The sequence below is a fragment of the Trichomycterus rosablanca genome, chromosome 24 (assembly GCF_030014385.1).
Source record: "Trichomycterus rosablanca isolate fTriRos1 chromosome 24, fTriRos1.hap1, whole genome shotgun sequence".
NCBI classification, from domain to species: Eukaryota; Metazoa; Chordata; class Actinopteri; order Siluriformes; family Trichomycteridae; genus Trichomycterus; species Trichomycterus rosablanca.
The window spans coordinates 478,136-502,000 of record NC_086011.1 but is presented as its reverse complement, the minus strand read 5'-3'; the positions used below and the strand labels follow the sequence as shown (position 1 = coordinate 502,000).

Genomic DNA, 23,865 nt, shown 5'->3' with positions numbered 1-23,865 from the left:
AGAAAATTTGGGACAGTGCAATAAAAACAAGCATCTGTGATTTGTTCATTTTTCCCTTTTTCTCCCACTTTAGCACATCCAGTTTCTGCCCGTCAATCATCCTCTCACTAATGCTGGTCCCTGCTCCTGATTGGGGAGGACGAGGCTGCTCCACGCCCCCTCCGACACGTGCACAGCAATCGAACATCTTATCACCTACACTTGACGAGTGCAGTGCAGTACAGCGCTGTGTACGGAGAGCCACACCCTCTACCGCACTCCTTTCCCATCTCCGTGCAGTCGCCACCAACCAGCCAGCAGAGGTCGTAATCGCACTAGTCTGAGAGAGAGTCCTCATCCGGCTTAATCCCGCCCCTATCTCAACAACAGGCCAATCGTTGTTCATGTGGCCGCTCAGCCTCAGCCAGGCAGAGTCGAGATTCGATACGATGTATTCGAGACCGCTGCATCACCTGAGCACCCATTCAATATTTTTTTAACCAACACTTGAGGCAACACACTCCAAAAAAGTCGGGAGGGGGGGGTGTTCCATCAGCGTTCCTATTAATGAGACTTTTTAATGCTTTGGTGTTTACAAAATCCAATGAGTAAAAACACTGGAAACTCTTTCTTTATACATTTATCAGTTAAATAAAGATTCAAAAGAATTATTAATAATAATAATAATAATAATAACAATAATTTCCATATTCTAGATGTTTCTGGATCTTTATTACCCATGGCATCAGTGTTTCTGTTCTTATTTTAGTAAATCCGTCTCATCTTCATCACTCAGTTCATCTGTAAACTTCCTTATTTCCATTAGAGGATTAATGAGAAGTTTCACCCCCGTTATTCTGAGATGGTTCAGTCCGGTCAGCTCATAGTGCTCACAGAATGTTCCAATCACACACTGAACAGGGGCGGGGCATTGTGTGGGATTATCTGGGGTGGGATTGGATAAAAATCTGGGTTAATCTGGCAGCGCTGATACACTCGAACACCTGACCGGGACTGAGCGCTGGGTTCTCTGATCATTCAGTACTGGACTGACCTGAGGGGAAGCGGACATGACGCAGAAGAAGGTTTGAATATTTTTATTAATGTTTTCTGTACATGTAGAAAGTGTTAATCGTATTTATCCTTGTCACCAGGCCTCGTAATTCCTAATTAGTGCCTGTGAAGGACTAAAGCTGCTGACTTCTCTGTGCCCCTATAAATGAGGGCATTACGATGCACGCGGAACAGTTGTCTCTAATAAAGAACGGCTTTATTTAATCATATATGCATACACGTGTGCAGCACAATTATAATTATTTTCTGTGTATCCCTGCTTTCTGGAAGCTGGGGTCAGAATGCAGAGTCAGCCAGGCAGACAGGATTAAGGGCCTCACTCAAGGGCCCAACAGTGGCTGCATAACACATACCACTGTCTCTCTTGCCAAGGTCGGGCTCATCGGGCGTCTCGTTTAAATCGAATTGCTTTAATTTCATCCAGTCCTCACAGTGGGAAGCCTTTCTACAAGACTTTGGAATGTGCCTGTGGGAATTTGTGCCCAGTCAATAGGCTCAGTGTCTAGTGAACTCAGGCACTGATGCTGGAAGAGAACAGCAGGTTTTTTACTCTGTTTTTTTCAGGTGGCTCCAGCAGGGACCCCCGAGGGTGCAAATGTACCTCCAAGTTACGAGGAGGCCAATGCAGGTAATGACAGTCAACCCAAATTCTAATGATTTCTATTCTTACTTTGTGTCTTTGTGCCTTAAATTCTACAATAAAATGACCAGAATTCTGCTTCTAAATACAAATTTGTACGTCTGAGGGTTTTGTTTGTTTGTTGTTTGTTTGTTTGTTTGTCCTCCACAGGATGTCCCGGTTACTCTTACACTGAAGGTGCGTTTTTATGGGACGACAGGAACATCAGACGTGTTTTTATTCGTAAGGTAATTGACACACCTCAGAAATAAAACACAGTGTCTCGAATACATCGTATTGAATCTCAGCTCATGGGCGGGACTAAGCCGGATGGGGTCTCTCTCTCATGACTGGTGCAATTATGACCTCTGCTGGCTGATTGATGGCGCCTGCACAGAGATGAGAAAAGAGTGCTCTCAGGGTGTGTCTCTCTGTACACAACGCTGAGCTGCACTGCACTCGTCAATGTGTAGGTGAAAAAATGCATACGGCTGCTGCCCACGTGTCGGAGGGGGCGTGGGTTAGCTTCGTTCTCCTCAATCAGAGTGGGGATCGGCATTGGTGGAGAGGATGCATGAGGCAATCGGGTAATTGGATGCGATAAAAAGGAGAAAAATGCATATAAAAAAATTAAACACCGTGCTGTCACTGTTCGAGGTTAAAAAACAGGGGTAAATAAAAATGCATAAATAAATAAATACAATTTTTTACAGAAACAGTTAAATAAAGAAAGGAAGTTCTGCTTTTTTATCTTTGTGTGTCTATCAGGTCTTATTTCATTTTCTTTTGTTTTGTAATTTAAAAACAACTTTGGTTTAGTTAAACGAGGATTTTTTTAATTTGCAGTGTTTGCTGTTGCTCTCAATACCGTGAACATTTTGTTGGACCCAATACTGACCCCTGTGGCACATCACTAGCGTTCAGTCAAACCCTCACACCCACAACTGGTGAAGTCTCATGGTGAAGTAGAAACGTTTACGTTTGCTCTCAGGGTGGTTCGGTGGAGTCCTAAAGCAATGGTTTCTGTGTACACAATTGTTCTGTTCGACTTAAAGTTCTGTTAATCATCGTCATCATCAAGCTAATTCTTACTAACTGATCACCAGCAGCAAACTCATTTAAACAGTTTTCTTATTGAACGTATATTCATATTAAAATTTTCTAATAAGAAGAAGAGGGTTGTGTCAGGAGGGTGGAGCATGATTGCTGGAGCAATCAAAAGAAAAAGACATTAATAGCACAGTGTTCCTGTAGAAACTTTAAAGGTGACGTCATGTGGAAATGTACCCATTTCATTTTAGCCGTTTAGCCCATGTTTTCATTTGTGAGCAGTAATGATTGTGCTCTTGAGAGTCTATAACGGGCCATCATTAACCTCAGAAATGTAACATTAAAATATTAGTTATAATCATTTTACGCTTTTTATTTTCTTTCATTTTTTTCAGGTTTATTTGATCCTGACGTCCCAATTGTTTGTGACAGGAGCCGTTGTGGCACTTTTCACGTTTTAGTGAGTTACAGCTGCTTCTGTTTTTACATCATGGGCAAAAGTATGTGGACACCCATGTCTATCACTGACTTCAGGTATTTGGTTGTAGAAAATCAGTTCTCATTTCTGGCACTCAGGAGACAGTTAGGGTTAAGGGCCTCGTCAAAGGGCCCAACAGCGGCAACTTAGAGGTGGTGGTGGGGCTTGAACCAGTAACCTCCTGATTGCTGAGCTACTACTTCCCTTATGTAAATAAAAAAATATATGATGTGCTTCCAACATTGTGGCAATACTTTAGGGAAGGCTCTGATGTATGTGAATCCCTGACCTCCCTGGGATGAACTGGATTGCCGATTATGGAATTTAATCTCCATCAGGCTGATGCTCAGGTGTCCACATACTTTTGGCCGTACAGTTTATACTTCATTACCCATCATGCCTCAGTGACAGAGCCGTTACCAAACCCCGGGTGTGTTTGTGTGTTTCAGTGCACCGGTCAGGTTCTACATTCAGACTCATCCTGGACTTTACTCCACCTCCAGGTAAAAACCATCAGTACAGCCAGAGGAAAAAGTTTAAACCCCCTTCAGATCAGGTCAGAAAATCAGGGAGCAGAAGATCAGTTGGTCCATCCAGAACCCCAGATCCTTCAGCTTCATCATGATCAATACGCACTGTCTGAAACCTGAAACCATTATTATTATTATTATTATTATTATTAATTAATTAATTAATTAATTAATAATAAATAAATGAAATTCTTTCCTCTCACTGATTCTACTTGTTTTGTAGTTAGGAATGCAAAGCGGTTTTAAATATTGTCTTTTAATTTTCCAGCTTTCTGTTCTTCATCACGTACTTGTTGTTGGCTTGCTGTGGAGATCTGAGGTATTTTGTTAATCATATTATTAATATTAATAGCAGCTTTATTAAATTAAAGTGCTTTAAATTACGTTCAACGAACAACATGACAAACAAAGATGAAGAATTGGAACAACAACCGAGAATCTCGGGGCGTCAGATCCTCAAAGTTCTTTTAAAGTCTGGAATCTGAGTGCTATGCAATTAGAGATTCACCTCCATGTCACTAGAGGCGTTCGATGATGCAGCAGTTAAGCAAGTTAGCCCACGACTGCTGATCTGGGGTTCGAATCCCAGCCGGTCGGCCGGTCGGGTGTCTGCACAGACCTGGACACGATTGGCTTGAAGCAGCTGAGCCTTCATGGGGAGCACTTTTCGGTGCAGGTCCCAAGCCCGGATACAATAGGAGTGTTGCATCAGGAAGGGCATCCAGGGTAAAAACCGTGCTGAATCTGGTATGAGGATCAGGACCGCTGTGGCCACGCCTAAATACAGGAGCAGTGGAATAAAAAAAATTACATTTCTTTATAATCTTGTTCTGGTTTCAGTTCACTCAGTTAACTATAAATTCTTTCTGTTTTTTAATTACGTGTTTTGAATAAATAATTATTGTTATTCTGTACGCAGGAGACGGTTTCCGTGGAATCTCGTCCTGCTCGGCGTGTTTGTGAGTATCTGCAGATTTATTCTCAGATTTTTATCAGCGTTTTTAATCTGATGATGTTCTGTATCGTTGATGAACAGACGCTGTGCTCGGCCTGCATGCTGGGGTTCATTTCCAGGTAAAAATGCTCCATTTTCTTACTATACACAATATATATACACAAAAGTATTCGGACAATTGATCGTGAGCTTATTGGATGTCCCAGTTCAAAAACAAGTGGTATTAAAACAGAGTGACCCTCTTTGTGGTCCTTTCAGCTAAAGTAGGTCTCTGTAGTGTGTCTGTGTGTGGGAATTTGTGCCCGTTCAGTCAAAAGATGACTGAGTCCAACAAGCTGATAATCAGGCGTCCACATACTTTTGGTGTTGTGTGTGTAATTACAGCTACTACAGGAGTGAATCAGTGCTGCTGTGTGTCAGTATCACGGCGCTGGTGTGTCTGTGTGTCTCCATCTTGAGCTTCCAGTCTAAAGTGAGGACAGATTCACTCACTCACTCACTCACTCACTCATTCATTTATTTATTTATTTATTCTACTTTCATTGTTTTTTTCTTTAATCATGCTTTGATGTGTTGTGATGTTTGTGTTTGTGTAGATTGACGTGTGTATGTTGATGTTTGTGTACATTGATGTGAGTGTGTGTGTGTGTGTGTGTGTGTGTGTGTGTGTGTGTGTGTGTGTGTAGATTGACGTGACCTCCTATCAGGGTTTGCTGTTGAATCTCTGCATGCTTCTGCTCCTCTGTGTTCTGGCTCTGGGGCTCCTCGTCCCGTTTGGACACGTAAGCACTGAAAAATCCATCAGAACCCAACACTACAACAACCAGATAAAGATAAGATACACTATGTAGCCAAAAGTATGTGGACACCCCTCATAATTCATGAACTTTGGTGTTTTAGCAGCACTTACTGCTTGCTAACAGGTCTAAAATCAATAATAGACTGTTTGGGGATAGTTAGTAATAAAAATTTACATTTATTTTAAAGTTAGTAAATTCATATTAAAGTATTAAGAACTGGATGTGTGTAGACTTTAAATAAACCATCATTAGTTTTGATGTAGATAATAAAGTTTATTATTATTTTAAGTTTTCTGGTTTTCATGTTTTGTAGAACAACAACAGTTTTAATCAAATTAAAAATATATATTTAACATGAATAGTAAAAAATAAAGAAATAAAATATTAAGTAAATAAAAGAAAATGAAGGTTGTAAATACTTATTAATAATAAAAGTTGTTGTTTTGATGTGCAGGTACCGTGGTTACAGGCTCTGTACGGGATTGTAGGAGCCGTTACCTTCACCATGGTGAGAAATAAATGATTATTAATACCATATTATTATTATTATTATTATTATTATTAATATTATTATTATTATTATAATGAAGCGATGCGCTGTAGTTCCAAAAGAACTACAAAGACCAGCCACCACGGCGCTCATTAACCGGAACTCGCGACACCTGGTTCCGGTACTACATAACTGTGATCACACATCCGCTCTGCTGAGTCTCTGATTGAAGATTGAGTCGGTTGTGGTGATGGTGGTTATTATTGTTAAAAGAAAAGACATTTATGAGCTTACAGTTAGTGTAATGGTGAGCAGTGTAGTCGGGGGAGAACTCGCTTTTATTCACACTGATAAATCCTGTCAAATATAAACGCTGTTTACAAAAATACTCACGAACCGATTAGTGATTCACTTCACTCTACCGAATCGGTTCGTGATGAACAACTCTTAAACCGAGTTCGACTCCCTCACAGGGCGAGTGTGAGAAGAAGGGTGGCCACTTCCATCACCCCAAAAATGAGGGCATCAGACCCCAAAACGGGGGGGTTTCAGACCCCAGCAAAGAGGGCACGACAGTGGGTAGTCAGGATAGTGTCTACAGCACACAAAATTAAAACCATTATTGATAAAATTGTGATGCAACCAGTATACTGTATATTATGACATATACTGTATATGTACAGTATATTGTATGTATATTATGACATATACAGTATACATTAGTATACATACTATATTATATATAAAATCAGCACATTAATAAAGGTTCTACTCACCACATTTGGAAGAATCAACACACACACACACACACTTCTTTATCTTTCTACTGTTGGGCCAAAGCCATGATCACAATTTACATTAGAGGGACAGGTCCCCTCCAATATCTGGATATGCTCAAGATGTCCCAACAAATATACTGATGTTTAAATGATAAATAAACACATTCCACTCACTAGCTTTGAATAATGTTAGGATATGTCAGTGTTCCCAGCAGTTAATAATGACATATGTTTTAGAATGGCAGGAAACCCAGATCCTCCTGAATATAAAAACATAGAAATACAAACAAAAGAACTAAAGGAGTAAGAATAAAAGGTGCAGTTTAAAATAGTATAAGTGTGCAATTGTGCATTGTGCAAATCAAATAGTAACAGTGAAGGATTGATTTCCTTACTATAGGTAATACTACCACTACTACTTATAATAATAATAATAATAATAATAATAATAATAATAATAACTGTTCTGTCTCTCTGTAGTTTTTGGCGTTTGATACACAGTTGATGATGGGGAATAAACAGAACATCATCAGTCCTGAAGAACACATCTTCGCTGCTCTCAGCTTGTATTTGGACGTTATTAATATATTTCAGCACCTTTTACAGCTGTTTGGAGACTCAAGAGAGTAAAACAGAAAGAATTAAACTGAACTATTCAAAAACTTATTAAATCCGCTTTATTTTTGTACTGTAGATTAAGTTCTTTATATTCTTGGGAACTGTTTTCACTTGTTATAATGTACCAGTACCGGAGCGCCCTCTAACACAGCATATTCAGCTGCGTGTCATTATATTTGAGACACTTTAGAGTTTATTTTATAGCTTAGTGTTCTACATTCATACTACACTATTGTTTATTTTATAATAACGTTTTTAAATTAATTGACACTAACTAGCATTTTCTTAATCAACAGCAAACCGCTCGATAATGAGCTAGTCATGTTAGCTAGCATTAAGACTAGCAGTTCTTTTACATAACCATACAGTTCCGTTAGCAAGGTTCTATAAGCCAAGCCACTCACACTATATGTCCAAAAGTATGTGGACACCTGATCATGCTTTTTGGACATTCCATTCCAAAACCGTGCGCATTAATATGCTGTTCCCTTTTCCATTCCACACATCTGGAAATTGCTTTCCATGAGGGTTTGGAGTGTATCTGTGGGGATTTGTGCTTATTCACCTACAAAAAGCATTTGTGTTGTTGTGCTCATGTTGGCCGAGAAATTATGTCTTGCAAATGAAGCTCCGATTTATCCAAAAGTTTTTCACTGATGCTCTGTGCAGGTCACTGGAGCTCCTCCACACCGAACCCAGCAGAGCTCGCTGGAACAGGAACGGGCCTTCCCCAAACTGTTGGCACAAAATTAGAAAGGGCATCCGGCATAAAAACTGCTCTGATTCAAACATGACGGAAACGAAAATCAACAACATTAAAATATTAATATTTGATGCAATATTGTAGGAAGATTTTGGCATTAGCATTTTCTTCTGAAACATTAACAAATAAAAACATCCACAATTTACCATTTAAAACAATTTTATTAAAAAAAGAAAAACAAAACATTGACAAGCTCTTGAAATCCCCAAAAACAGTAAAATGATAAAGATTTTATTTCCCTTAACAAACAGAAAACAGTGACAGAAATAATTAGCATCTGTGGCACAGGAGGACACGTTTACTGGCTAATCCAGCGAACATGAACAAAGCGCTACGTGAAACTGTACAACACGTGTTTCCATAAAGACGGAATAAAAGCAGTTCAGTAATGAAGCCGAACGAGTCGAACCTGCAGGATTCAGAGTTTCTGGATGTTTCAGGATTCAGCCAAATTTCTCAACCAGACAAAACGAATAAAAGAATTCAGTGAATAAAATCAACAGATCTGAAATATTTCACCAGTTCTGAAGAATTTTTACTGATTCTGGTGAAACAAAAACTTTCAGATTTTGGTTTTTATTCTGTTATTAGACTCTGAATCCTGCAGGTTGGTTCTGATCGAGCTTTCATCTGCTGAACCGCTTCCATGATCCGTTAGCAGCTGAAGGTTCTGAAACTATAAAACAAACGTGTTGATAAAAAAGGGACGAGGTTTTATATAACAGAAATGTTCTTTTGAATTGTTTTTGACAATCCAGACAAACTGCTGCATAAAATTCCTCTTACACAAAACAATCCCGTCTACTAGAGGTACGTTAGTCACATCAGGAGCCGAAAGAACTTATTTCTTTCTTTCATTAAAAAAGCAAAAAACTGATTTTAAAGGTAAAATGTGACTTAAAATTAAAGTTGCTTTTACCTAAAAAAGTAAAAATGGATTTTAAATGCGTAAACATTCCTAAATTTTAATAAAAAGCAGAAATAATAAAAACGTTTATGTAGTAAAAGCCTCGTTTTATAATTTCAGAACCAGTTTTTTGTGTATTTTGTTGTGTTTAATTAGAAATATATTAAAAGCTTATCTGTTTCCTTCATGAGCTGAACTGTGAGTTTTAAAATGTAAAATAAAGTTCTCAGAATTTTAACACAAAAAATAAACACAACAAAGAAATAAAAAAGTACAAAAACATACAAATAAAGTTTAGAACTTATTTACAAAGTTTTCTGTGATGTCAAAAGTTTAATGTTTAGTTTTGTAAGAAGAAAATCGTCGCTGAGCAGAAGCACGTCGATTTTATTTATGGCTTTTATTTTTTAGTTATTATCTTTGGTATCAAAAAAGAAAGATCCAAGCAAGTAAAAACATTTATTATTATTTTATTATTTTTAATATTATTATCATTATTTTCTTCATTCTATTTTTACTGAAATTAAATTCAATTATTTCAATTAAATCCCGACATTTAAAAGCACATTTGTGATTGTTTAATGACAATCCAATTCATTCCACATTTATTTCAGTGAATATTGTTCAATTTTAACAGTAAAAAACTATTTTTTGACAAGGTTTGATGGTTTACTATATAGATGTTTGTATTTGCAGATGTTAGATTTTTTTATCTGATCATTAGAACATCAGCAGTTTTTTATAAAAGTTTGGATTGTTTTTGTTTGTCATTTTATTATTTTTATTTCTGCTGCCGGAGACTGAAAATATTTCCTGTAATTTTGAGTCTTTGGTTTGTTTTTAAAAAAGCCCTTAAATTGTTCAGAATTTAAACTTTAATCTTAATTAAAAAAATAAATACATAAAATGGAAAATTATTCATTTAAACTAAAGTAATTTAAAAAAAGAGAAAAATAATTCTAAGGACGTTACAGAAAGTGTCTCTACACTCTTCCTACAGCTCGACGTTTTCTATCAACTAACCAATAAAAACAGGAAAAAAACTGTGATCGTATGTATGTAAAAATGTAAAAATAAAACAGCAGCAAACGAGTCGCATCCGACATTTTCAATTCCTTTTAAATTTCAATTTAAAAACAATTCGTTTATTTACCAAAAGCACCGAAACACCAAAACATTAAAGAATGAATCAAATATTAAATTTAACACTGAAGTCTCGCGAACAAGCAGAATCAGTTCATTATATAATCAATCAATAAAAGATTAAATTTACACAACCGAGACGTTTAGTGTCTGAATATTTTAGTTTTTATGGTTACATTTCATTTTTATATTTTATATAAACTTATTTTTTTACTTTGATTTTTACTCAGAAAGCGTAAAAAATAAATGTAACACTGAAATTTTTTTGCAGTCAATAAATAAAAAGTCTAAACTAAACCTGAAACTAAATAAATAAAAAAAATTAAAATAAATAACACATAAATGTTACATGAAGTAAAATAAATAAATAAAATTATTTTGCATGATCTGAAATATTTTGTAAAATTTCTGTCTAAAAATCTGCAACTACAAAAAGGTTTGATTTTTTTTTTCTGTACAAAAATATTTAACAAATAAAAACAATATTTTAAATAAAAACTTTAATATAAAAAAATAAAAATGACTTCCTAGTTCAAGTTTTTTCTGCTTATTTACTAAAAATATGAAACTTTTAAAGATCTACACTAAAGAAAAAAGATTCAGACACTAAAACATCTCGGCTGCTGGATTATGAACAAACTGAAAGCGTCGGACAGCACTTCAGTCAGTAAATAAAATAAACCTGTGTTTTATTTCTGTTGTGTTTATAAACATGATTCTAAAATTCAGGGGTGAAAATAAAACTTCTGTGAAGTGTTTCTACACCGAGCACTGAAACTAGATAAAGAAATAAAAACGTTGATTGTCTTTCGCACTAAAAATTCAAACCTCGTTCATTTCTTCAAGCGGCAACAAAAAGAAAAAACTGTAAATGGTTCCAAAAAACCTACTTTAAAACAACGACAAAAAATTATAAAATCAAATCAAATGTTCAAGTGTGAATCTGTACAAAAACCTCAAGTGCTGCTGAAAAAAGTACAAAAATAAAAAAGTCAAACCTGCATTTCTGTTTACAGAAGAATAAAGACACGCGGTGTTTCTAACAGAATTTCAGCTTAAAAACATCTTTAAAAATAAGAATTTCTGGGTTTTTTACTTTTTTATAAACTTTTAAATGTTTTATGTTATTTTTGGATATTTTTTAGTAAAAGATCAAAGCTACTCTGTTTAATCTTCCCTCGCTGGTTCTGCTCATGTGCAGAAAATAATCCTACGTAAAAATCTCGGTAACCCACGGCAACAACGCCGTCCCTCCCGAACCCGTGACCACGGAGGCGGAGCTACATGATGGATAAAAGTTTATGGACACCAGACCTTCATCACTTCTGAAGTTCCTGCAGGGATTCACTCCCATTCAGCCACAGGAACGTCAGTTATAATAGAAGTCAGTCAGCGTTCCAATTCATCCCAAGGTTACATCCAAAAGACCTTCCCTAAACTGCCACCACAGGGCTGGAGAAAACACTCCTCCTCCACCGTACTTCACAGTAAGCACTACGCTATTGTAAAGGTAGTGAAGGCATAGTGTTCTACTCATGATTCGTCAGTCAGGCGCTCCCGAGTCCACGGCAGTGTGCTTTACACCCCTCTATCAGACAGCTGGTATTACACCTGGAGATCCTGGGATTCCTTCTGTTGAGATGTTGTTGCTCCTTAACGTTGTTAAAGGTAACATTCTACACGATTTAGCCCAAAATATGTGGACAGCCCTTCTAATAAAGGAATATATTTTTAATAAGTTTATCTTATGCTTTTAACTCTGAAAACAGTTTAGGGAAGGTCCTTTCCAGGGTCAGCATGACTTGTCCCCTGAAGTCTATAAGGACACAGTGTAATGCACAGAGCCCTGATGAACAGCTTTGGGATGAACTGGAACATTGACCGTGAGTCTGGCCGTGCTGACCTCACCATGTCATGCAGAAAGCTTCCTCAGAGGGTTTGTTGTAGATGTGAAGACAGCAGGGAGACGCCGTACTGACACCGTGGTTGTGAGACAGAACGTTCACTGAGCTCATGGTCTGGCGTCCACATACTTTCGGTCACGTGGTGTAGATGGACAGACAGATGGACGGATATCTTCACTGCAGGATCACTTGCTGTGCTGGTAGTTGTAGTTTGAATGTTCTGCTGGAGGTTCTAGAGGAACCTGCTGCTGCTGAGCGCCGTTCTCCTGCAGAAAGGAGGAACCGGATTAAAATCAGTCGGGACGGAACGCCGCTACGAGACGGCGGGTTCTAAACGGGTTCCTGACGTGCTAGCAGGTCGTACCTCAGCGGAGACGTTGGAGAGGGGCAGGGGGGCATACTGAGGGATGTAGCTCGTACTTGCAGGCATGTACTGTTAAAAAAAACACAATTATTTGCTACCACCTCCACCACACTTCACATTAGGTATAGCATTTGATTGCCTATGTATAAGCAACCCCGTCCATATATTTTTGACCAGTGAAACGCAGGTGTAAGTAAACTTTTGGTCAGTACCGTTCCGGCGCTCCCCAGCGAGAGGTGACCGAGCTGCTGGGTCAGGGGTCCCATCAGAGACGTGGGCTGGATGGACATGGTGGGATCCAGGGCTGAAGTCAAAACCGTCCCCTAAAAAACAGAAAACAAAGAGGACACACGCTCAAAGACCTCCCAAAAACACAGTGGGGACAGAACAGGGAACAGGAAGTGTGGGGAACAGTAAGTGTGGGGAACAGGAAGTGGAGGGAACGCTCATAAAAACAGAAATCAGAGCTTTATTAATTCACTTTGAACGCTAAAAGCAGCACGAGTGCAGTTAAAGACCTGAACTGAGTAATAAACAGGGTGTCCAGATACTTTTGGCCATTTAGTGCAGATACTGATAAACGTAAAGTGAGGACTGCTGCTGATCTAGGAATGATGGATGTTTGCGGTTGGTTGGATGTTTGATGTTTGATCTTTCATGGATGTTTGATGTTGATGGATGTTTGGTGTTAATAGATGTTGATGTTTGATCTTTGGTGGATGTTTGATGGATGTTTGATGTTTGATGGATGTTTGATGGATGTTTGGTGTTATTAGATGTTGATGTTTGATCTTTGGTGGATGTTTGATGGATGTTTGGTGTTAATAGATGTTGATGTTTGATCTTTGGTGGATGTTTGATGTTTGATGGATGTTTGATCTCTGATGGATCTTTGGTGGATGTTTGATGGATGTTTGATGTTTGATGGATGTTTGATGGATGTTTGATCTCTGATGGATCTTTGGTGGATGTTTGATGGATGTTTGATGTTGATGGATGTTGATGTTTGATCTTTGGTGGATGTTTGATGTTTGATGGATGTTTGATCTCTGATGGATCTTTGGTGGATGTTTGATGGAGGTTTGATCTTTGGTGGATTTTGGAACACTCACCGTGGGCTGCATCAGGTATGACTGGTGGTGCATCCATGACGGACTGTGCACCTGCACACACAATCAGAGCATCACAACACAATCGTACAGCTGAAACAGTCAAACTCAGACCGAGAGCTCAGAGGATTTCAGACCTGGTATGAGGGAACTTGGGACGACAGGTACGGAGAGAGAGACGATGGAGCCAGCATTCTGTTAGGAGCAATGCTGTACGGAGACGAATAAAATCTGAAAAAGAAGAAAAACTGATAAACTTTATGACCAAAAGTATGTGGACGCCTGAACGGAAGCTTGTTAGAAATTCTATTTCTATTTCCATGAATGTTCACTTGCAGTTCTGAATGTGGCCACTGGGTGTCATCGTCTCACAAATCATTTAGAGCTTAATACATTTCATGAACTGCACCTCCCATACTGATGAACTCGATGGGTATACAATCACTGACTGTAGTGCTGTTACTCTGTACACTGTGTCACACCCTGTACCTCATCCTTTAATCTGGAGTGTGTCTGCGGGGATTTGTGCCCATTCAATGAAAACATGAAAATCCCAACAACAGTGCTGCACCTACTACACACAAACACACACTAGTATGTCCCATGTGCTGACTGACACATGATCCGCTCAGCGTGGCCCAATGAGGTTCTACAGTAGAGAATCAAATGAGCTACAGTCAGTAATTGCATACTCACAGTGCATCTACATAATTAGTGTAGCTCATAAAATAGCTAATGAATGCATGTACATGCCAGGCAGAAGTTTCTCCAGCAGGGGGAGCTGTGTACTATCACACTCACCCGTTCTGTAGAGCTGCAGCGTCGTACGTTAGCGTCAGCGCTCCCTGAAAGCACACAAACATAACGTCAGACCTCTCAGCCTCCGCAGGAACAACAAGTACGCCCTTTCGGACTGTCTCTGTGGGGATTTGTGTCGCTTTGAACAAACAATGCGCTGATGTTATTTGAGAAGGACGTTCCAATTCATCCGAAGGTCTACGAGTGGGATACGAGTGTGAGGTCGGGGATCTGCACAGGCTGCTCGAGTTTCTTCACACCAAAATGATTTAGGGCGGAGTCATGAGATTGAGGGAACGAGATGGGGCCTTCCCCAAACTGTTGCAACAAAATGCACCTGTAAGCACAGCGGTGCTGCTAAAACATCCGAATTTACCACCTGAAAGGGGTGTGGAACAGTAAGGAATTTAAGGTGGAATTTTTTTAAGGTAGGAGGCTGATTTACCGTGTCAGGGTCTCTGTGCCAGGGTCGACCGTTCTGTAGATATTTCCCATGATTCTGTCTTTTCTTCTGTCCTCCGTCGGCGAACTTGCACAGCAGCGGCTCGTTCGGGACTGAAAAACACACACGTACACGATCATAAACTAATCCGCCTTCGGGAGGGGGGGTGTGGATGCCGGTAGGCGTGTTGGGGCCCCTGATAGTACTGAATTATCCGGCTCTGCATGTATGTATCAATGCTGCAGTACAACAGCGACCTCTGCTGTCGGGGTGGATGCAGCTCTGAGAAGGCAGTGAGGTCGGTGAGGGGGTGGAGCTAGCAGCAAGACTCCAACTGAAGGGCATCGGATACGACTAAATTAGGAGCAAATGGAAAAAAATACGATCGATTTTTACATTGTGAATGAATAACATGTAAACAAACAAGCTGCTCCTCACTGAAAGGGAACAGAACCCAGGTGTTTGGAACCTTGGAGCTGTGCAGCACACTGTTGACCCTTAGCCTAGATGCACACCATTAGAGGAGATGGTCAAAAGTTTTTGGACGTCCGATTACTACAGGGTTGCCACTCCTCTGGGGCGAATTCCACAAGACTCCTGAGTGTGACTGTGGGAATTTGTGCACAATTAAGCCTGGCTTCCTGTTCCAGACATAAAGAAACACCAGTGTCCTGCACAGAGCCCTGAGCTCTGCCTCACTCACCAGCTCTGGGATGAACCGGAACATCAACTGATTGATCAGCTCCCAGCCGTACAAATGCTCAGCACAAATCCCCACAGACGTACTCCAAACTCTTGTGACTTTGGAGTAGTAATTTGGGAGACGCTTGGGTGGTGCAGTGGTGCTATTGACCGGCCAGGCTTCTACATACAGGCCCGACTGGCAACGTCTGAGACATGAGCTGGTGATTCTGATGGAAACTGGACCCACTGTGACTCTGACCAGGAGTAATCTGTGGTGAAACTCATGTGACAGTCTAATTTGGTCTCAGGTTTGAGTCTCAGCTGTGCTACCAGCCTGGTCAGGCTCTCAACAGACACAATCAATTGTGTCCAAGACCGGAGAGACTTGCAGCTCTTGCCACTGCGACAGTGACCCCTACTGTCTGGTTAGCCATACATATGCTCGGCACAGATCCCCACAGACATAGTCCAAAGCCTTGTGAGGAGCCTCTCAGAAGAGCGGCTGTTGCTCTAGCCGTACAGATCACACAGAGGTCTTTTATTTTTGTTAATTGTACGTCCGACAAGCTCACGTTCAGGCGTCCGAATACTTCTGACAGTACAGAGTATCACTATGGCTGTAGGTGGAACAGTGGGCTCGTACCTGGGACTCCCGGCGGCGTTTTGATATATTTGCCGTTGAAGTGTTGAATAATGGCTTCACATTTCTCTGTCGATTCCATCCTGAGAAAAACAAAACAAGAGGCGGATAAAGACGCGGCCGAACGTCCACGTGAGGTCATCCAGGTAACAGGAAGTGACCCGCTCACCTGGCGAACCCCACCCCCCTGCTGGCCCCGCCCGAGTCCCGGAGGACGCGTGTCGAGATGACCTGACCGAATGACTTCAGCATGGCCTCCAGTTCCTGCTCGTCCATGGACACGGGGAGGTTGGAGATGTACAGGTTGGTCGGGTCCTGCTCCTGTTGCTGAAACAAAATGGAATTATTCATTTGTAATTCGGGAGGTGCTTGGGGTGCAGCTGTGCTACCCACCGGTCGGGCTTCTACATACAGGCCTGACCGGCAACGTTACTGCACAGCGCATGGTGATTCTGATGGGAACTGGACCCACCGTGACCCTGACCAGGATAAATCTGTGGTAAATTATGTGTGAGTCTAACAGTTAGCGGTGCTACCAGCCTGGTCAGGTGCTCAACGGTCGAGTCTAATAATTCTGCTTTTAATGCTGCAGAAACAGTTTAGGGAAGGTCCTCTCCTGTTCCAGCATGAGCTCTATAAAGACACAGAGCCCTGAGCTCAGCCCCACTCAACAGCTCTGGGATGAACAGAACCGGTTCTCGACCATCAGACTTTGACTAAATGGGCACAAATCCCCACAGACGCACTCCAAAGTCTGGTGAGAAGCTTCTCACAAGAGCGGCTGTTGTTCTAGCTGAACAGATCACACAGACGTTTTAATATTGTTTAATATTGTTTGTTTTTTAATGGGACGTCCGACACGCTCACGGTCAGGCGTCCGAATACTTTTGGCTGTACAGTGTAGCTACATAATAAATCATCAGTTTTTCATATTTTTATGGACGTATTGAGTTACCTTGGCCATCTGAGCCTGGACCCCCGAGGACTTCAGAGCTGTTACGGCTTTCTGCGCCGCCGCGGGACTGTCGAAATCCACGAAACCGTAACCTGCAAACCAACACAACACCGAGAACTTTTAACATCAATACACCAAGAGAACGGTGAGGACAGAATGCTAGATCCATTTATTTATCATTTTAATGCATTTTTCCCAATTTAGTCGAATCCAATTCCTCGATCGTACTGCTACAGACCTCCACTCCTGACCCAGGAGGGTCATGACTAACACACACATGTGCACCACCGACCTCTTCTTTTCACCAGGGTTCACACGGAGATCCGTATCACGCACGGAGAGTCACGCACCAACCCCCCTTCCCCAGTGGGCCTGTTTTCCTGTCTACTGACCTTTGCACCTGTTGGTGGTTTTGTCCAGGATGGCCTTGGTGGAGACGATCTTCCCGTACCTGCACAAAGAGAACAGCAGGGTCAAAACATCACACACACACACACACACTCACACACACATACACATGTGCACAAACACACACACACACACACTCACACACACACATGCACACACTAACACACACACTTACACAAACACACACACACTTTATGTAATCACCAAGCACCTTTGATCCCCCTGTGCTTTCTTACATATTGTTTTTCTCTTGGTCTCACCGTGTGTGTGAGTGCGTGTGTGTGAGTGTGTGTGTGTGTGTGTGAGTGTGTGTGTGTGTGAGTGTGAGTGTGTGTGTGTGTGTGTTGTTGCACTGCAGGTTCAGACATCACCCCAGGGATCAAAACAATTTGTTTTGGAAGTTCCCTCCCACCGACGCCTAAAAATACCCGCGTGTGGTTTCCACTTTCACGCCGTGGTAACATGTACAGATCACACCACACAGTCGGTGTTCCGGTTCATCCCAGAGCTGCTGTGGGGTGAGCTCAGGGCTCTGTGCAGGACACTGGAGCTCTTCTTCATGTCTTTATAGAGCTTGCTGGGCCTTCCCTAAACTGTTGCTGCCAAGTTGGAAGCATCATATATCGTTTCATTTATATGATTGACTTATTAAAGCTGTTAGTGACTGTTGTGGTTGAAACACATGAACTCAGTCATTATCTGCTTTACCACTGTTTTATCCTGGTCAGGGTCGCGGTGGGTGCTCTTCGATCCTCACCCACTTCCTCGCCCTCATTCTGTACTGGAATGATGACAGTGAACCCGGTCGCTCTGGTCCACCATCAGTACCGAACCTGACTGAACTGACTCAGATCTACCAGACACGCTCCCTGTCCTGTAGAGCCTCCTCAGAGGAGCGGAGACTGTTTGAGTGGCAAAGCAAGGTGAGTTTGGAATGGGACGTCCTGCAGGTCCATGATCAGGTGACCCGTCGCTTTTACCACCACATATCAAACAGTTCGTCTCATTGGAGGAACTTTGAAAAGGTCAGCAAACAGCAAGTCAACAGTGTGAAGTGCTGCTGCAGGACCAGACGTCTGATTTATTCCACATGTGTGTGTGTGTGTGTGAGTGTGTGTGAGTGTGTGTGTGTGTGTGAGTGTGTGTGAGTGTGTGTGTGTGTGTGTGTGAGTGTGTGTGAGTGTGTGTGTGTGTGTGAGTGTGGAAAAGCAGCATCACGGCTATTAAAGTCATTTAGCGACGTCATAATTTCCACCCCTGATGAGTCGCAGCTCCAGTCAGTGGCACCTCTTCACGCCGCTACTGTTCCACCGCCGGAGAAGCTCTGGAGGACGCTGCTTTGATGTAAACATGACGTTCTTCAAGGATCTGACCCAGGGTATCCCCAAAACTTCATCCCAGCTTTGATATTAAACTTAAAATACATCAGATAAGAGAAAAACCCTTTTGTCTGGGTGAGGGTGACAGACGTGATCTTTTTGTAACTTGGTTGGACCTGTGTATCAGATTTTATTCCCTCTTTAAGTCCATTCAGGCCACTGAAGGTGTTCCATACCAAACCCATCAATCCAGAGGTGTGTTCCAGTCACCCCAGTGGTTCCTCGTAAGAGTGAAACTCTGTGGAACTCTGTGAAACACTGAGGAATGTTGTGGAACTTTGTGGAACTTCGAGGATCTTCGTGGAATTCTGAGGAACTTTAAAAAAACTCTGGAACTCTGTGGAACTTCAAGAAACTCTATAAAACTCTGAGGAACTCTGAGAAATGCTGAGGAACTTTGTGGAACTTTAAAAATATCTGTGGAACAATGTGGAACTCTGAGAAACTAAGGAACTCAAAGGAACTCTGAGGAACACTGAGGAATGCGGAGGAATGCTGAGGAATGCTGTAGAACTTTGTGAAACGTTGTGGAACTCCGTGGAACTCTGAGAAACCCTGAAGAACTCTGAGGAACTCTGTGGAAAACTGAGAAACTCTGAGACATGCTGTGGACCTTTGTGGAACTTTAAAAATATTTGTGGAACTTTGTGGAACTCTGAGAAACTAAGGAACCCAGAGGAACTCAGAGGAACTCTGAGGAACTCTGAGGAACCCTGAGGAACCCTGAGGAACTTTGTGGAACTTTAAAAATCTTTGTGGAACTTTGTGGAACTCTGAGAAACTAAGGAACTCTGAGGAACTCTGGAGAACCCTGAGGAACCCTGAGGAACCCTGAGGAACCCTGAGGAACTTTGAGGAACTCTGCTGGCTGGCCGAGGCGGTTGATTCACTGTACGCCATGCTGCTCTCTGTGAGACTCCATCTCTGTCAGGTGAAATGAGTGGACATCCACAGTCATAGTTACACTTGGGAAATTGGATATGACTAAACTGGGAGGAGGAGGGGGACATTTCTCTAGCCGTCTGTTGGCGGGTAAATGGTTATTAGCGTGGTACTCACGGTTGGCAGAGTTTGACCAGGTCGTGGTCGGTGGTGCCCGGGTGAAGGCCGCGGATGTACAGATTGGTTTTACTGAGCTGCTCTGCTCCTCCTGTACTGCTGCTGTAAGTGTTGAGACTGGGTGGCGCCATCTGCTGGCCGGAGGACACATAGGGCTGCTGGGAAAACACACCACAAATAAAGTCATGATATTAATGTTAGAAAACGTGTTGATTGGTTATTACAGTGCAAAGCCAAAAGTATGTGGACGGGAAGGGAAGGCCCTGTGATCTGACAAGTTTAGCATCTGATCCTCAAATGCTCTCAGTCTGAACGTTTGAGAACCTCTGTCCTAAAATGCTACTGGTCCAGTCAAACCAGCCCTATTTATATGGGCACAGAGAAGCAGGCCATCACATTCAGCAAGAGGGAACAAGCTGATCATCTCCAGAAGAAGTGTTAGCTCAGCCCTCATGGACCCTGTCTTCCGTACCATGTTTACCCTCCCGCTGCAGGTACAGGAACCAGAACGCCGAGGGACGAGGGAACAAAGGCGGAGAGAAGAAAGAACACGGAGCAGATCTCAGGAGAGATACGAGAGCACCTGACCGCTGGATGAACCCCACCAAAATATTTTCACCGCCTGCGCTTTAGGAGTTCCTCCAGAAATCTGGATCTGCAAACCTGCACCTCTGAGAAACGTCCGACCAGTTTCCCCAACTGCTTCAAACCCTGGAATTGTGTTTTCCCAACACATTCCAGAACAGTCAACCCCAGAATGTAAACTAATATAGCTACACCTACTGCTCAGATGGAATCAGAATTTTATTATTCTTAGATAACGTGCCTTAAATAAATACATACACATAAATACAGAAATAAGCCAGAAAGAGGCCGAACACTTCTGGGATTGTTTATGTGTTTGTTAGGTGTTTATCGGCGATGGTGATCCAGACGTGGCGTCACAGCAGATCTGATGTTCTATAGAAATGAAGCTATTAGAATTAAACACACAGTTTAAATCTCAAGTCTGAAAGACTAACATCCGGTCTCAACATTTTTGGCTGCCCTGGCATCACCACGACCCAGAATGTCATCACAGTTCATCCGTGACGTCTGGAATCTGATGGCGCACTGGTGGCTTTGCCGACTGAGCCAACTGAGCCGCCAACTCATTTTTGCAGCTGTGTTCCTAAGTCTTAGACGCCCAACTTTTACAATTCTGAGTCCTGAGGAGGCAATTCTGCACATACAGAATACACACAACCTAAAGAACAATGACTTAAAGCATCTGAGAAGTGTGTGAGGGCCAAACAAGTCAAGATTCTGGACAAAATGCAGCACAATCATGATGCAAACAGTTCAAATGATAAAAAAAAGGTTCAGCTTTTTTACACAAGGCAGCGCTGAGCTGTAATTACTACCAGAAAGAAACCAAAGACCAGCAATAAACACGGTACAAACATCCGAGGAACATTACACACACAGGCTGGGACTGTTTTCCAGCCTGGAACCCTCAGTCACACTGGGCTCTTTCATGGGGTGGGGCATCCAAGTCTGGCCGGACAGAAAAGTTCTGCCAAGTTCTCAATATTAGGACAAAAATAAATGAAAACGCGCATTTATCAAACACGTTCCAAAGTGTGGCTCAATAATCCGCTCCAAATGTCCACAATTCTTCATATAAACACCAATAAAGCTTTATTTCTGAATAACATCTAAATATTCCGGACTTTTAATAAACGCGCACATGCACACACACACACACGTTCAGAACTTATGAGGACCGAGACATTAGTCGGTAAACTGGGCACCGGCGCACTTTTGCGCGCATTAACGCACAAATCCCGATACTCCCGAGGCCGTCTGTGCAGCGAAAAAAAGCTTCAGCAACTCCTCAAGGACACCGCAGCCCCCTGTCACGCACACAAACACCACAAAGTCCGCTAATCACCAGCAGAGAGCCGCAGTAAGAGAACACAGAGCCCGGGTGCGCTACCTTTCTGCCGCTGCGGCCGCTGTAGCTGCTGGCGCTGTACGGGTTCCTCGGCGGTACAGAGAGCAGCATTTTCCCCGCGCTGTGTGCGTCCCAGAGCGGACACTGGAGCCGAGCCTGCCCGCTGACGTCACACACGCACACACGGGGCGGGCTGATGGGGGAACGCCGAGCGAGGAGCGGGCGGCTGCATCACGTCTGGGTCCTAGTGCGAGTCCGACCTGTTACTATACAGTAATTACAAAGGAACAAACGAGCCAATAAATAACAATTATATAATTAATATAAACTAAAAAAATAAACCAGGAATACGACATGTATATAATTAACCCCCATTACATACTACAACTCTCATACTGACACTTTCACCCCTTATCACATAATAAAAAATAGATTTTTATTCATAATTCCAATAGCATTTAACGTATTCAGCATATTAATAACTTCAATAGCTTTTAAAATATTCATCAAATTGCTCCAAAACAAGTTGTTTTTGATTAAGTGTAACCCACATTACATACTACAACTCTTATACTGACACTTTTACCCTTTATTACTTAATAAAAAATAGATTTTTATTCATAACTTCAATACAGTGGGGTCAAAAAGTATTTAGTCAGCCACTGATTGTGCAAGTTCTCCTACTTAGAAAGATGAGAGAGGTCTGTAGTTTTCATCATAGCTACACTTCAACTATAAGAGACAAAATGAGAAAAAAAAATCCAGAAAATCACATTTTTAAAGAATTAATTTGTAAATTATGGTGGAAAATAAGTATTTGGTCACCCACAAACAAGCAAGATTTCTGGCTCTCACAGACCTGTAACTTCTTCTTTAAGAAGCTCTTCTGTCCTCCACTCGTTACCTGTATTAATGGCACCTGTTTGACCTCGTTATCTGTATAAAAGACACCTGTCCACAGCCTCAAACAGTCAGACTCCAAACTCAACCATGGCCAAGACCAAAGAGCTGTCGAAGGACACCAGGAAGAAAATTGTAGACCTGCACCAGGCTGGGAAGAGTGAATCTACAATAGGCAAGCAGGTTGGTGTGAATAAATCAACTGTGGGAGCAATTGTAAGAAAATGGAAGACATACAAGACCATTGATAATCTCCCTTGGGGTCAAGATCTCATCCCGTGGGGTCAAAATGATCATGAGAACGGTGAGAAAAAATCCCAGAACTACACGGAGGGACCTGATGAATGACCTGCAGAGAGCTGGGACCAAAGTAACAAAGGCTACCATCAGTAACACACTACGCCGAGAGGGACTCGAATCCTGCAGTGCCAGGCGTGTCCCCCTGCTTAAGCCAGTACATGTCCAGGCCCGTCTGAAGTTTGCCAGAGAGCATATGGATGATCCAGAAGAGGATTGGGAGAATATCATGTGGTCAGATGAAACCAAAATGGAACTTTTTGGTAAAAACTCAACTCGTCGTGTTTGGAGGAAGAAGAAAAACCCAAGAACACCATACCTACTGTGTGCATGGGGGTGGAAACATCATGCTTTGGGGCTGTTTTTCTGCAAAGGGGACAGGACGACTGATCCGTGTTAAGGGAAGAATGAACGGGGCCATGTATCGTGAGATTTTAAGCCAAAACCTCCTTCCATCAGTGAGAGCATTGAAGATGGAACGTGGCTGGGTCTTCCAGCATGACGATGATCCCAAACACATCGCTCGGGCAATGAAGGAGTGGCTCCGTAAAAAGCATTTCAAGGTCCTGGAGTGGCCTAGCCAGTCTCCAGACCTCAACCCCATAGAACATTTGTGGAGTCCGTGTTGCCCAGCGACAGCCCCAAAACATCACTGCTCTAGAGGAGATCTGCATGGAGGAATGGGCCAAAATAGCAGCTACAGTGTGTGCAAACCTGGTGAAGACTTACAGGAAACGTTTCACCTCTGTCATTGCCAACAAAGGTTATGTTACAAAGTATTGAGTTGAACTTTTGTTATTGACCA

At 41.9% G+C, this 23,865-nt stretch overlaps 2 protein-coding genes across 3 annotated transcripts; one reads left to right on the top strand and one right to left on the bottom strand.

Moving 5' to 3' along the window:
- The first annotated feature begins 1,049 nt into the window (after window positions 1-1,049).
- Window positions 1,050-7,400, top strand: faim2b (Fas apoptotic inhibitory molecule 2b). The gene is made up of 12 exons (XM_062987168.1): window positions 1,050-1,064; window positions 1,618-1,681; window positions 1,844-1,920; window positions 3,118-3,182; window positions 3,650-3,703; window positions 3,999-4,049; window positions 4,650-4,689; window positions 4,767-4,804; window positions 5,070-5,157; window positions 5,372-5,467; window positions 5,940-5,993; window positions 7,235-7,400. The coding sequence occupies exons 1-12, from the start codon at window positions 1,050-1,052 to the stop codon at window positions 7,382-7,384; spliced, it is 792 nt and encodes a 263-aa protein (XP_062843238.1). The 3' UTR covers window positions 7,385-7,400.
- A 45-nt stretch (window positions 7,401-7,445) lies between these two features.
- On the bottom strand, window positions 7,446-21,990 carry rbms2a (RNA binding motif, single stranded interacting protein 2a). Of its 2 annotated transcripts, XR_010007458.1 has the most exons (14): window positions 21,906-21,990; window positions 19,928-20,085; window positions 17,474-17,532; window positions 17,082-17,173; window positions 16,296-16,453; window positions 16,130-16,209; window positions 14,806-14,915; window positions 14,364-14,407; window positions 13,700-13,793; window positions 13,566-13,616; window positions 12,666-12,776; window positions 12,454-12,522; window positions 12,094-12,355; window positions 7,446-8,107 (listed from the first exon to the last, which is right to left on the bottom strand). XR_010007458.1 is itself a non-coding variant. In XM_062986312.1 (13 exons), exons 1-13 carry the CDS (start codon window positions 21,972-21,974, stop codon window positions 12,275-12,277), a joined length of 1,176 nt encoding a protein of 391 aa, XP_062842382.1. In that variant the 5' UTR covers window positions 21,975-21,990; the 3' UTR covers window positions 11,273-12,274. The 2 variants fall into 2 exon arrangements, 1 of the variants encoding a protein (XP_062842382.1); XM_062986312.1 differs by lacking the exon at window positions 7,446-8,107 and having other exon boundaries at window positions 11,273-12,355.
- Window positions 21,991-23,865: the final 1,875 nt, after the last annotated feature.

Bases quoted from the DNA above. Each gene is read 5' to 3' on its own strand.
- faim2b (XM_062987168.1), top strand. The intron at 1,921-3,117 runs GTAATTGACACA...CATTTTTTTCAG, and splicing joins GACGTGTTTTTATTCGTAAG to GTTTATTTGATCCTGACGTC. The intron at 5,994-7,234 runs GTGAGAAATAAA...GTCTCTCTGTAG, and splicing joins GAGCCGTTACCTTCACCATG to TTTTTGGCGTTTGATACACA.
- rbms2a (XM_062986312.1), bottom strand. From the start codon at position 21,974: ATGCTGCTCTCTGTACCGCCGAGGAACCCGTACAGCGCCAGCAGCTAC. The intron at 14,408-14,805 runs GTAAATCAGCCT...GTGTGCTTTCAG, and splicing joins GGCACAGAGACCCTGACACG to GGAGCGCTGACGCTAACGTA. The intron at 12,523-12,665 runs GTACTGACCAAA...TTTTTTTAACAG, and splicing joins CGCTGGGGAGCGCCGGAACG to TACATGCCTGCAAGTACGAG.